Here is a 14,055-nt window from a genome sequence, read left to right as displayed (position 1 = left end):
TCCCCATTCTTCCATCAGCAGAGGAACGTGGAGTTGCTCTGTGGTCCTGGGCAAGCACCACCATGCCACGTGTGCTGGGACTGCCAGGAAATATATGTGGATCAATCAATGCACGCTGGTCGAATTTCTCCGCTGCATTCACGGTGGAATTGATCAAACACTCAAGAGTATGAAACGTGATTAGACTGTGACATTTGACTTTAAGAATATTGTAAATACATGTTCCTGGAAAGGTAATTTCCAAAAAGGTGTAATGAGTATCATATTATGTATTTCCATTAGAAGATTTTAAAAGAAAGGTTGCGGTTCTCCAAAATGCCAGACTATAGAAAATAAAAAGGTATTACAGGGCAGTTTTATATTTCAAAAGGCCTTTTATTCGGGCAGTTGCATAAAAAAGAAAGTAAATGAGAACAGTGGTAAGCTTGCTGTTCACAGTGCCTACATAGCAGGATTGTTCTGATGAACCACGAGAAGGAAATTTTGCCTTAGCTGTGGTGAGTATACTAGTTATTCCTGCTTCGTACTTCTTGCACAAGGAATCAGCATTCAGCCAAAAAAAGAGGACGACTGCACTTGACTGAGTACAGCACCCTGCAGTGATATTAGGCTCATTGTAATTTCCTCTCCTTTTTCTATAGCTGTAGATACATGTATTATGACCCTTATTTAATAGATGGCAATGCTCTGAACAAAGTAATGTTACCTATAACCATTTGAGTTCAAAAATGCTAAATTCAAATACAGGAACATAATAAACTCCAATGAAATACCCTAACTGTCTACAGGACTGTATAATTCTGTTTCACTCCTATCAAGCCATCAGAACACAGTTGGCTATTTTGGTTTCAATACTTCATTGTCACACATGAAGACTTTTGAAAGTACATGAGGTCTTTTTAGTCAGCAGTTATGAAATTTGTAGTCACTTAGACGTTCAGTAGAAAAGAATATCACAGAAAAATTCCTACTGATATTTGACTGAGCAGACTCATCATATAAAGCAAAAAACGTATTATTATATTGTGCATATATATACATACATACATACACAAACGCACATACATACAGATTAAAAAAATCATGTATTAACCAGTCAATAGTTCTTTAATTGCTTTCTGAAGACATGATGTAGAAACCCTAATTATTTGATAATTTTTCCTTTAAGTTTTTTGGAAATTACTGCAATATGGTCTGATATTGGCAGCATTGATTGCCCTTCATGGTGCATAGCTGAAAGGTATGAAAGTAAAGGCAAGGAAATGCTGAACTGAAAGTTATCAAGTTATTATTAGGGCTCTAATAGACTTGCAATCAATAGCCAGGAATATTTTCATTCTCTTGCACAAGGATTTATAAATGTGGCTTCATAGCCTGATGGTAAAGTACTAGGGTGCAGATGGACTTCTTTAATAGCAGAAGAGTACAAACAAGCTGGATCCAGCTCATACCCTTGTAGATAGATGACTATGCTGACACAGAGGAGAATTTACACTGCTCTAACTTGTTCTAATGAAACTAAGATTATGGTGCAATGCTACACTGAAAGTGAGCTACCAGTGAAATAATGTTGAGGAAATGTTAAAAATCACAACTGTTTATGCATTTCATTTTTTTCTAGGGGAGAGTATATCGAGTACCCAAAGATATTTCTATAGAATTTGAAAAACACTAGTGGCATAAAGACAAATTTCCAAAGCTAGACTACAACTATGTTCTCATAAACACAGACGACTACTCATCTGTCTAAGCACAACACTGTTCCCAAAGCGCATTAGGACATGCTAAACTGTTGCTATCAGTTCTATAGAATCAGGCTCTCTAAAGAGGAAAATAATAAAAATTGCAGTTCACAAGTTTATATGTGACTAGTATGTGCTTTAATACTCGATCTAAGAGAAAAGCTAAGGCTTTTTTTTTTTTAATTGAAATAAAAAAAAAAATCATAGAATTTTTAAGAACAATTGATAAGACTATTCATTTTAAGAGGGGGAAGTTATAAAATATTCCAAAAACCATCAAAGCCATTCGAAAAGATGAAGACAATATTCTTTTAAAAGGAGAAGTACAAGACATAATCTGCAAAGCATCTGTCCGCGAAATAAAGTCACTTATTACACTGATAATTCCAAGACATAAAAATATTCAAGGCTCAGTAATAATTTCACCATCTAAAAAACACAGTTGGAAAATATTCATTCTTTTTAAAAGTAACCATAATGTCTATCTACCTATCTGTCCATTTGTTCATCTTGACAAAAATTCCAAACTTTGAACTCTTTCAAAAGCAAAACTGACAGAAAGGAAAAGACTCTCCCAGACTCATAAAATTCAGCAACTTGATCTGGAACCAAAGCCTTAATGAGCTGCTTACAAACTTGGGTCATGCTCCCTAAGACACTACAGCAGCCATCCAGCCCCTTGTGCAGAAGAGGCATCGACTGATCAATAGCGAAGTGTAAATCTGCTACGTTGAGATGCCCAGTAGAGAGATAGCGACCAAGGAAGGGAGCTGCTGGGTAGTTCAGGTGACATAAGGCATGAAATCAGACCTCTTAGTCCCGCTGATCACAGAATAGCGTGCTTTCTGTAAAGATGAAGTTTCATGGGGCTCATCTAAGTGCTCTTTTTCAGCAATAAGAGGAATGGTATATAACTCCAAGAGTGAAACTCATAGAAAAACGATGAATTCTCAGCTAGGAGAAGGTGAGAGAAGGGGAGTTCATTTCTTTCTTCACACCCTTCTCTATCTGGATGTTTTGCTACATACTTCTGGCTTCTTCTTTGGAGTAGTAGTCATGTAAAAGCTACACATGAAGCAGCATCCCCAACAAATTTACTTAAATAAATAATTCGATTACAGAAACTAGATTAACCCCACACAGAATTTCTTAATTAAATTCCAAGAAAATATTTTGACATCCCAATACTGTAGTAATGTCCCTCAGCTTTGTCGAGGGCTTGATACTGCTTCTCTAAGTTCTATGTATTTGCCCTGTGCCTGGCACCTGTAGGCCTAGAAATCCACTTTGATTTGTACCTACAACCTTCATTTTCATTAAAAGTTACAGATTTGTAAGAGGAAAAATGAAGAACAAAAGAAGATTTGAAAAGCAATCCACTGCAGGAGTTAGCAAAAACACAAATGCCAGAAATCTTGCAATACCAAAAAATTAGTCTGCATTTCTCCTGGGTAAACCAAGTAGATACACATTTGGACCCATATCACATTAAAGAAATAGTTACTAAAGCATAATAAATTACTACTTAGCTAAGTGATAGGAAAGCTAAGAAGCCTCCAGTTTGATCATGTAAATTTTTCAACGTCTTTTCAAACAGTTCTGTAACTGTGTGTTTATATATATTTAACTGTATCTCTATACCAACGCTTAAGTAGGCAATTGAAATAAAATTTGATTTAGATGTCAAAAGACGTGCAAAGGGATTTTTTCAGAGGCATAGCAGTTGAAACATAGGAACAACTCTGATTTTTGTGAAATCCAGAAAATACGTAAAGATGAAAGCCAAAAGGGATTTGGAACTGAAACAGTTGTCCTACTTTGGTAAACATCAAACAAGCCCACCGTTAGCTGACTCTTCTAAAACAGTTAATACTTCCTGTGACACTGGCAAGAAGCAGAAACTTGCTCTTTACTGATTTTTTATCTATTCTATTACATACAAGAAATGGGAGAGGGAGAAAAAAAAACAACACCAAAAACACATGAACATCTAAACTTAGATAATAATCAGCTAGTTAGCAATAGTTAGTGATCAGATAATTTAAGATAATAAACATCTGTTTATGAATGATTCCTTTATCTCCCATCCTCAGCAAACCATTTGGCATAAAAACAAGGCAGCTATGCTAAGGGAAAACAACACACCTATTTAGCAAAAGAAGATATATGAACCATACTGTCTTCTTTAAAATCTACCCAGCAAAACTGTATGGAAATTATAAGACATGACTTATAATTATAGTTAAAATCTAACCCATAATTTTACCTGGTGCAATGCTATGCCCTGTTTTATCTTTCTGCGTACAAGAACCATAGGAAAAACAAAGTACAAGCATGAAAGAAGAGGGAAATTGCCATGAACAATAATTATCTAACTTATCATTCTATTTTTATGTGTATAATTGAAACACATTTAAATCCCACCAGGGCATTGTATTTTGGAATACAACCGCTTTGTTAAAATTTCCTCTTTTAAGCAGGACTTGTCTTTTGAATCACTCACTTAGAGCTGCTTCCCTGTATTCATTCTTAGTTATTTTACATAGTGTTTGAAAACCTAGCCCCATGACTCTGGATGTGAAAGGATGTAAGAGAACCTGTATCCCTTACTTAGTGCTTCAGTACAGCGCAACAGCAGTGACATGATGTTGACTCACTTGTCTGTCATTGCTGTAGGCAAGCTAGGTCTGCCAATCAGGTGACTAAAGTTCCTGGCAGAAATCTAGAAATATATAATATTATATTATATTTATATAATTATATAAATACAGGATGGTGCCAAGATCAATCAAGAACAGCTTCTAATATGGAACAGTTGTCAAAAGTACAATTGTCTTCTGGTTTCATTGATTGTTTAACAAAAAAAGATAAAAACTACCATGCTGAAGGCAGCAATTACTCTTGTATAGATCAGTATGTGCTTTATTAGTATGATACACTTTGACTCTGCTATATTAATCTAGTATTTTTAAAAAATGCTTTTCTGTGGCTTAGGACTTTCCTTTTTACTACAAATCAAGTGACCTCTGAGTGAAACTGATCTAAATACACAGATGTTAGTGGGGTAAGGAAGGAATAAGGGAGCTCGTGGTTTAATCTGCATTTTCAGTAGTATATTAATTTGTGACTTGTAAAATCAAAATCGTACTTACAATAATATTTACATAATTTCTATAAAGAATAGTGTGTAATATTTGCAGAATACTGTAAAACCATAAAAACGAAAGAAAAATTACTAATATTGTGATTTTTTTGCTTGTATTCTCTGGTTAGAAGCATGGCTTAAAACAGAGAAATGAAAATGAGATAACTAAAGTAGACAGTGTTGCCCGTAGTTCTCTTTGCCATGAATTTCCTCCTGTGGGAATTCATGCATATTCCAACTGAATTTATTACCAGAATTTGAGTCTATTTCCAAATATCCGCACTCCCATACATATTGTCAAATGCCAAAGTGTAAAGCGACAAATGCCACTCACTCAACAAATTTTACTGGATGACAGGAGCATATTTCCTATGGAAAATTCTATCTAGTCATCCAAAACAGATTTCCTAGAAATAGCTATCCAGGGAATAGATACACATTTTCAGGCAATAACATTCCAAATATACGTATCTTAAAAATAAAAAGATAAGGTACTCAGCAGATCTATGACCCTTTCTACTACTATAGTCTCTGTTTTCCAAATCAGCCTAGACCTATTAATATGTAATTATTTTTCTCTTTCCAAATTTATACTCATTCTCTTTCAGTTTTTGTAAATGAAAATAATGTTCTTCACAGAAAGCTAACAGGCCTGCTTGCTTATTGCTGGCCATAAAATATCAACACATCTTTACTTTTATTTATTACTTTCTATAATAAAACTTACTTTCTGTTATTCAAAATAATGAGTGAAGACTATCTGCAGCATGATGACCCAGGTTACTATAATAAGGCAGCACAAAGACATTTATATGTACAAAAACATTTATACATACAAATACTACCACACTGTTCCAGAGAAAGACAAACCAGAGCTTTTCCCAAAGAAAAGTAACAGGAGAATACACGAACAATTTAAGTTGCCTCATCGGCCAAAGTGACTGGATCTCAAATTATTCAAAAGAAGGACCCTCAAGTACCATAGCTGCCAACATTAAAATTGTAATTCATTGTAGCTGACAAATGTTTATATTTTTATTTCCATGTAGGATGGTATCTTTCCTGCATTATTAAAGTTAAGGTCATATTTACAGCTTTTATTTTAAGTTCATTGTCATATTTAACATTTCCAATTCATCTTTTACAGTTCAGAAGTCCTTTTTTTTTTATTATTTTTTTTCTGTATAGTGGAAACACATGGGACTTGGACTGGATTTAAACCCCTTGCCACATGCTTGTTTTTTAATATGATCAGCTTCTCTACAGGCTAGATTTATTGTTTAATTAGGTAGAAAATGACAAAATACAAGAGAAATGTCAAAACAAAAAATACTGAAGAAGACTGTTGGAAGGAAGGATCATAAATGAAGCTCCCCCTGCATTTATGTTTTTGGAATAACCACAAGAGTGGTTATTTAACTCAGGAGAAGTCTCCATTCACAAACAAGTTCCTAATGAATTGCATTGCTGTAATAGTAATTGTTTCCCTGCTTGGTGGTTTATGATCATCAACACCTGTGTGCCACAGGAGCTATAAAAGCCATTCTGTTTGCTATGGAAACCTTGAACTGGGAAAAAAAAAAAAAAAAGGAAGGCATAAAAGTGCTTTCTGTATCTCTGCATTGGGGGCTAAATTCACAGGCTGCTCAAATAAGAGAGCAAGGAGAAAGAATAAATCTTCAAGAGCTCATTCTTATCTGCTTTTGTGTGTGCACATTTATATATATGTATTTTCTGTAATTATTTCTGCTTTTCGCACTACTTCAGCTTAAATGGAGAGTCAATATGCACAGGTTTTTGTAGTTTGAAAGCCTATCAATATTAATTTTGAAGGGCACAAGTAATTATGAGCTTGATTAAAAAAGAACAAGGGAAAACCATACTACTGAATGTGTCTCTTGCTAAGTTGCTAAGATCTTCCTGGTTCTAAAAAGTATCATTATCAAGATGATATTTTTAGGAAAACAGAAACCCAGAGTCTTAACTAGGCACCTTAAATAACTATATAATACAAAACTGAAGGACCTCATCTATATGAGAAGCTAAATACACTTTTTAATTCTAAAACCGTCTAAGTCTTTAAGCATTTAAAGACATAATCAAACTTTAGGGTTCTGAAATATTGCTGAAGAGTAACTAAAAATCACAACTGCCTTGAACCCCAAATGTTTCTTCTATTAATCTAGTATTTTAGTACTTCAAAGTTTTATATAAATTAATGATAATTGAATCTCAGGTTCATGGTCTGGTACCTTACTGTCCCTTTAGAGGAGCTATTACCATGGTGATAAGATTGCTTAAATTAAGCTGTCTTCTTCACAGTATTTGGCTCATCACCAGTGCATTGAAGGGAGATTTCAGTCCATTCAGCACAGCATTAACCTTACTGCCAACACTGCTAAATGGGTTAGGGGAACTAGAAAGAAATTTGATTTAAAAAAGGAAGGAACAAGCAAATATGTAAAACACTGAAGCACAAAACAGGATTAAAATTGAACGTATTGACATAAAATCAACATGAGGGAAATTTTGGTATTTAGACAGAAAAAAAAAAAATCTAATGGTTGGGTGATATAAATGCAAAACGTAACTTTCCTCAAAATAAGCACATCCAATGGTTTATCTACGAGGGGAATGTAACATATTGTAAGGAGCATCAGGAGTAATGTCAGATAATAATCCATATTTGATGTTACATTTATTTTTCCTAATTTGGGAATTAGATTTAAGTGAAAACAAACAAACAAACAAACAAAAAAAAGCAAGCACCAGAACAGACAAATGCAAAAATGCGAGATATATGGAAACAAACACTGAGTCAACTAAAAGGGCATGGAGAAAATGAAAAACACTCCTTTGAATTGTCAGGATTTAATACATACTGCATAAAATGCAGTAAGCTACGTTCAGATGGGGCTGTCACAGATAATGACAATATATTACACTGTAAATCATAAGATTTGAAACATTAGAGCAAAGTATCTATGAAACCTGAAAAAACAATTATTTTAGTGGAAATGGAGAGAATAGGCAATAGGTTGCGAGTACTCTATTCTGGGAACGTAGAAAAAAGTCAATTTATGTAAGAACCCAATAGCATTATCCTAAAACAGAGAATTGATGTTTCCTGTGTTTTCATGTAGTGCGGGAGATCCTTGCAGTCTTTTTCCGTCCACACTTACAAATTAGTTTTCTGTGTGACACAATGAAATTGCTACATTCTCGTAAGTCATTTTAATAATGAGTAAGTAGTTTTCAAAATGGCGTGCATATATACAGACGGAGCCTGCATCTGCATTTATGGGCACGTTGCAGTGCCCAAGGCTGCAGCATGGTCAGCTGGCAGCGTGGGCTGGGACATCTCCTGCAGATCCAGCTTTTCTCCAATTTCTAGAGCTACATGTACTCTATGACTTGTATTCTGAAGTTTTAAGGTGTTCCTAATTCCTGTGTTCATTTAGGCTGCTTACAATCAGAAGCACCACCAGGCCGAGAACTGGCCTTGGCAATGATAGAGCTCAAGACTGGGCGTGGCTTTACCAAAGGCTTGTGTAACTCCAACAAGCCATTGCCATTTTCCAAGTCAGTGTCCTCAGTGAACAGCAGGGCCAGAAAGTCAAGTCCTGACATGACTGGTTTGTGGATCGGTCCATGCATATAACACCTCTAGATGAAACTGAGCTCCTAATTTGCCCTTTTCAATTAAAATATAACCAGGTTTTACTCTACAAAAAAACTCTTAGAACACAGACCTCATTAAACGTCTTTACTACAGCCCCTTTCACCTAATGTAGGTTTCAAAAACCAATTGTGAACAAATACATCTCTAATCAGAGTATGTTAAACATTTTCAGAACTACAGAATTTTCTGTTATATAAATATGATGCATTATCTTCACGAGCAGCCTCATAAACTTGCTTCACTTCTCATTATCTAGGGTGAACAGGATTTACAGTCACATGATTAGTTCTAGGGAATCTGTGCCTGCCTGGAAAGTGTCTCATACTACGTGGCTGGAGCTAAACCATACAAACACATGTGCTGTTTGTGGATTAAGAGGAGATACGGTTGGATAGAAAAGCTGAACATGTGCATTCTGATTTTTGTCCAGTTATTACAGTAGGGAATAAATTACTGTCTCTAAATCATCTTTTTGATTGCAAATGTTCCAAATTAAAAAACAACAATAACAAAAAATTCTGCTTGGACATATTAGTATGCACATATTAGGTTGATTTTGTACTATTAAAGATTTAGCGCAGAAATACAGCTGCCATTGACATGCTTCCCTTTATTTTGCAGGATTATTTTTAATGGACAGCTAAACATTAATGCAGGAGGAAAGCAAGAGAATCCAGGTATTAGACCAAAGTATTTGTTCAATTCTGGCTGAATCACTCCCTGTTAAAGGCAGAAAAAACAAACAGCGAGCCCTTCTTTTTCTCTAAGGCTATGCCATGTACTAGAGACTTCTGAGAAGTGGTGATCACAGATGTCTTTTATTACAAAGTTCCCCTGCTGTATCACTTGTCTCCACATATACTGCAGGTACATCTTGGGAACAGTCTTGCAGATTCTACTTTCAGATTATGCAGCCTTTCAGCCAGCTTCAGGGGAGGCTGCAGCGAGCTGCTGGAGGGTGCATGAAATCAGCTGAAACAACCACTGAAGGTTAGGAACATGGAAAATTCCCAGTTAGTGAATTGCCAAAGGGTTGCCCCTAGTAGGGTTTCCAGTCTGAAAAACTAATCCATTGCACAGCCCTTTCATCAGTATCCAATTATATAGATTACAGAAGCAAGTAGATATACAGATATTACACTAGAAAATGTACTTTATGAGAAGTTTAAAATCTGTAAAAATAATAACAAAGAAAACAGCAAAACAAACAAACAAACAAAACAAAAACAAAAAAAACACAGAAGTGAACACTTAAAATTGCAAAGTATTTTTCCCAGCAAGGAGGTTTGAAGAGAAAATAGTGAATAGAGATGCAGAAGGGCTAAATAAGATCTATTTCAGTGTTGACTGAAGACAATCAAAAGGTACTTAGTGGGTACAGAATGCTTAATGAGCAGTCTTCTGTGTAGCAGACAGTATAGATAGATAAGCTTGTGACATCATGAATGGCAGACATATATCTTTATAAAGATTATGTAAACAGAAGCTCTGATTCCAACCATCTATTGAATATTGATTTTTTTTTCAAGTACATTTAATAAGAAATAGAATTTCAATGATACTTATTGAGTATTTGCATCTTAAATTTGTACTTTTTATTATTTTCAATGTATATTACTTCACCATTATTCTGTTATCTGATTTTTGTTCTTTTCATCCTTAACTCCTCAGTGTAAATAAGGTAAATATGTTCTCCTTTGACTCAACTTTAAATGACAAATTTCTGTTCTGAAATCTGGACAAATGTAGTTAGGAATGAATGTAATACAAGTATTTGCAAAACTACGTTCAGTTTGTCTCTCTGATTTTATTTTGAGTAAACACAGTGAGATGAGGAACTAGCTGAACTAAAATTTTGTTCGTGTTCACTTTTGGGGAAAAAGTTTTCATCCTCCTTCATTCTTTTTGTGATTTGTCCTTAGGACAAATAAAGAAAGTTTTATTGCAGAATGAATCAGCTTATTCTTGAATCTCAACTTAACAGCCTATCAGAGAAAAAACACTTAATTTGACACTTCTAATTAGCAGCAGGTAAATGCTTAAAGACATATATTAAAATTAAATTATGTAATAAAATAAAAACAAACTCCCTATAAAGGAAAAAAAAATAGGTCCCAGTGATTAATTGTGATAAATGGCCATTGGACATGTGTGCATTAACAACAAAATGCTTCTATGCATATTGCCTTACATTCTCTAGTTCAGATTACTTGAATGTCAGACATTCATCTGCGTGTCACCAACCACCATGTTAACAGACAGTTATGCACTTCCTGTGTTTGACAGTGCTAAAACCTAAAGGAAACCCTAGTCCAAACTCTGCTCACAATAAAGAGGAAGAAGGTTGTTCAAGGGCTTGTTTTAGGGATAAAGTCAGCAAACACAGCAGTAGTTAAAAGCCATCAAATTAGCTAATACTTCACAGGAATGAAAAAGCTTATGGTCAAAGACTCAGAGGAAGGTGTTCATGTATCTCTGCAGGTAGAATTTTGGGTACCGAATCACAGGTTTGCTGAATACATAATGTATTTGCTTTCCATTATTTTTCAGAACAGAGTATTAGTGTAAATTATTGCTGATCCTGCAGTTGAACCCTTCCTCCCTAGTTCCTAAATGTAAGGCTCTTCATGCTCCACACGTCTTGGACCTGTATCACTCCTCTATTATCAAATGGTCATCAAATGATGTTCTTTATGTACATGTGCAATAAAATGTTTAAATATGCCTTGAGGGAAATATTATTTTAGTATTATTATGTATTATCTTAGTATTATTTTTATTACTTTGTTTCTTATCAACAGGAAGCCAAGTCCGGAACACTGACCTACACCAGGAGTGTCAGAATATACCAACTAAACAAACCTTCTGTTTGTTGATTACAAAACGTCCCTGGGAGAATGTGGGATGGTCATACAAGTACAGGAGTACAAATCTTTGCTGCACACACATCTAACATACTTATGGTTACATAACCTATGCACATTAAGGAAATCAATCTCTTCCCAAACTTTGCAAAATACATGCTTTTACAAGCATTGACAATCTAGATGAATCAATTAAGAACGATCTTGCATGGCTATACTACATGCCTCAAATCTAAATGCTTTGGCATGTCCCAAATGATGACCTTGCATTCCCCACCATCTTCACACACCAACATCGGGCCTCCAACCCTTCTTTTTTAACGTTTTTTAACCTGTATAGAGCAGGTTGGTCCATACCTGGTTTCCAGCGGTATGTTGCTGTTCAAGACCCAGCTGTTATGGAGATGCACCGAATCTTGTGTACTGGTGGGGGGAGTGGGGGCAGCAGGGCTGGGCTGGCTGCGGGTCGTCATCGACCTCCTCTGGAGTGTGTCAGCTGCTGGCGGCGGTTTCCTGGTGCAGGTGCACGCGTGTGGTGGCGGCGGCGGCGGCGGCAGGGGTCTGAACGTGAACTGGTTGTGTGGGCTCCCTGGCATGTCTGAAACGACACAGGAGGGAGACCCAGAGGCTTATTGTTTTGAAAGGACAGGGAGAGCATGAGGATGATATAGCATTTGATGGGATTAGAGCATTGTGCAACTGATCATGTTATTAACTCGTGTGTCTGTAAAATGTTGGTGCGGTGTGAAATAATTCAGGGTGTAATACTTTACTGAAATGATGAATATTAGACACAGATGTACCCTCTGGCACTGAAGTTAGAGCAACAACAACAACAAAAAGTAGAAGAAGATATAACCTTCACTTAATTTGTCATAGGATTTTTTGGGGAGGAGGGTAAAGAACAAATAAATCAAGTTGACATTGAATTGCTGCACAGATACCAACTGATTTCATCAGGTATAAATCTCATTTAAGAAGAGTTGCAAAAGAAATAGACATGGTACAAGAACTATCCTCTCACTTAAAATCAAGAAAGAATATAACCGAATTAATTCCTACCGCCTAATAAATACCTTCCATAAAATAAGATCAATGCATTTCTACTACTGTGGTACTGCATTTGTTAACTGAGTGCTGGGAAAAGGCTCTCTGAAAGACTACCTGAATGATCCAGATACCTGGAGAAAAGGGCTCATGGCAGCGTGCAGGCTGGCCAGGAGCTCTAGCTGCAGGAGAGGCTGGGATGGGTGAAGGGTACGTGATGAGTAGTGCATAGGGGGCACCAATGGCCCTGCCCCATGCAAATACAGATGTACTCTACTGTGCAGCAGAGCTTGGAAGGGACAATGAAACCATGTTCATTTCCCACAAGAGCATCCAAGACCTCTCAGTGCAATATGAGATGCAGCTATGGAGCTATGGAGGCAAGAAATCCCTTTCTAAATGAACAGTAACAAATAATTTGCGAAGAAGATGCTGATAAACATTACTGCTGGATTGTGTGAGCTGTGAAGCTATTAACCTGAAACTCCTCCAGCTAATTTCCTCCAGCTTAGTATGTCTTCATCCCGTTCCTAAACTCACCCTCGCTCTCCCTGTCCCCTCAGCTGACATCCAGTTGCATTTGCATAAAACCAGCTGGAGCAGAGCTCTGATAAACCTGAAAAAATTCCCTGCAAGGAACTACTGTTGCCTTCCATTACAACATGTGCTTTCTACAAATTATGACATAGTTTGTCTTCAAGGTGAAAGATGAAAGTGTGCCCTTTCCCTTCTTGGAATGGCTGGCAGGAAAAAAAAAAAAAAAAAAAAAAAAAAAAAAAAAAAGCACTTTTTTTTCTCTGTGACAGACACAATTTGCCCCAACTGGAGTAACAAGGTTGTTTAGTGCTCCACATAAGCTCCTCTGTGCTGCAGTAAGCAAAGCTGTCACGGATTTGGCCCAAGCTTAATCCTTTTAATTTCATTGATCTTTTATCAAGGCAGCATTCTTACAGTTGCATTAAGGTTTACACTGCAATAGTAGTTTGCATATACCAGAAAAGCATTTTGAAGCATATTAGAAAACTGGAGACCTCAGTAAATTAAATCACTGGAGTCAACAGTCCAGAGCTTTGAAATAATCTGCTAAGGCACTTTCATATAATAATTAATCTCAGTAAATCCTATATCCTGCTATTTTAGAAGGGAAATCTACCAAAATTTTGGACATATTATTTGATGTCCAGCATCCTCTAGGATGTGATCAGTGACTTTCTCTTACTTAGCGGTATCAGTCTGAAATGCACTCTACAGAAGATTTGCAGGATTACTACACATCCAATCGTTTGCATGACAAACCATTTTAATGGTTGTACCACTGTCCCATCAGTTAGAAAATTACCGATCTTTGCCAGTAACACAGTCAGGCACTGCAAGGTACTTCAAAAGCTCTGCGGTAAATGTTGAGCAACCAAGGCGGCTGCTTCTCTAGGCATATGGGAAAATCTATAGGATCTGTATGGCAACACACCTCTTGAGTTCCTTTCTTCTCCTTTTACCGTCCCTATCCTGTCAATAGCATGCAATTATCTGACAAATAGTCTAGTTTGTTCCATGTGATAGACTGGTTCTGCTTTG

The 14,055-nt window shown here is 36.3% G+C and overlaps 1 protein-coding gene across 5 annotated transcripts in view; it reads right to left on the bottom strand.

Moving 5' to 3' along the window:
* The window catches only part of TENM1 (teneurin transmembrane protein 1), a 1,172,023-nt gene that overhangs the window by 151,901 nt on the left and 1,006,067 nt on the right, over positions 1–14,055 (bottom strand). For all 5 annotated transcript variants that reach the window (XM_084534131.1, XM_084534133.1, XM_084534134.1 and 2 more), the window contains one exon: positions 11,791–12,031. In XM_084534131.1, the coding sequence (XP_084390257.1) occupies positions 11,791–12,031 (241 nt within the window). The remainder of the gene's footprint in view (positions 1–11,790; positions 12,032–14,055) is intronic.

Source organism: Aythya ferina, assembly GCF_964211825.1.
Source record: "Aythya ferina genome assembly, chromosome: 13".
NCBI lineage: Eukaryota > Metazoa > Chordata > Aves > Anseriformes > Anatidae > Aythya > Aythya ferina.
The sequence above is the reverse complement of the archived record's forward strand: the minus strand, read 5'-3'. Positions and strand labels throughout refer to the sequence as shown.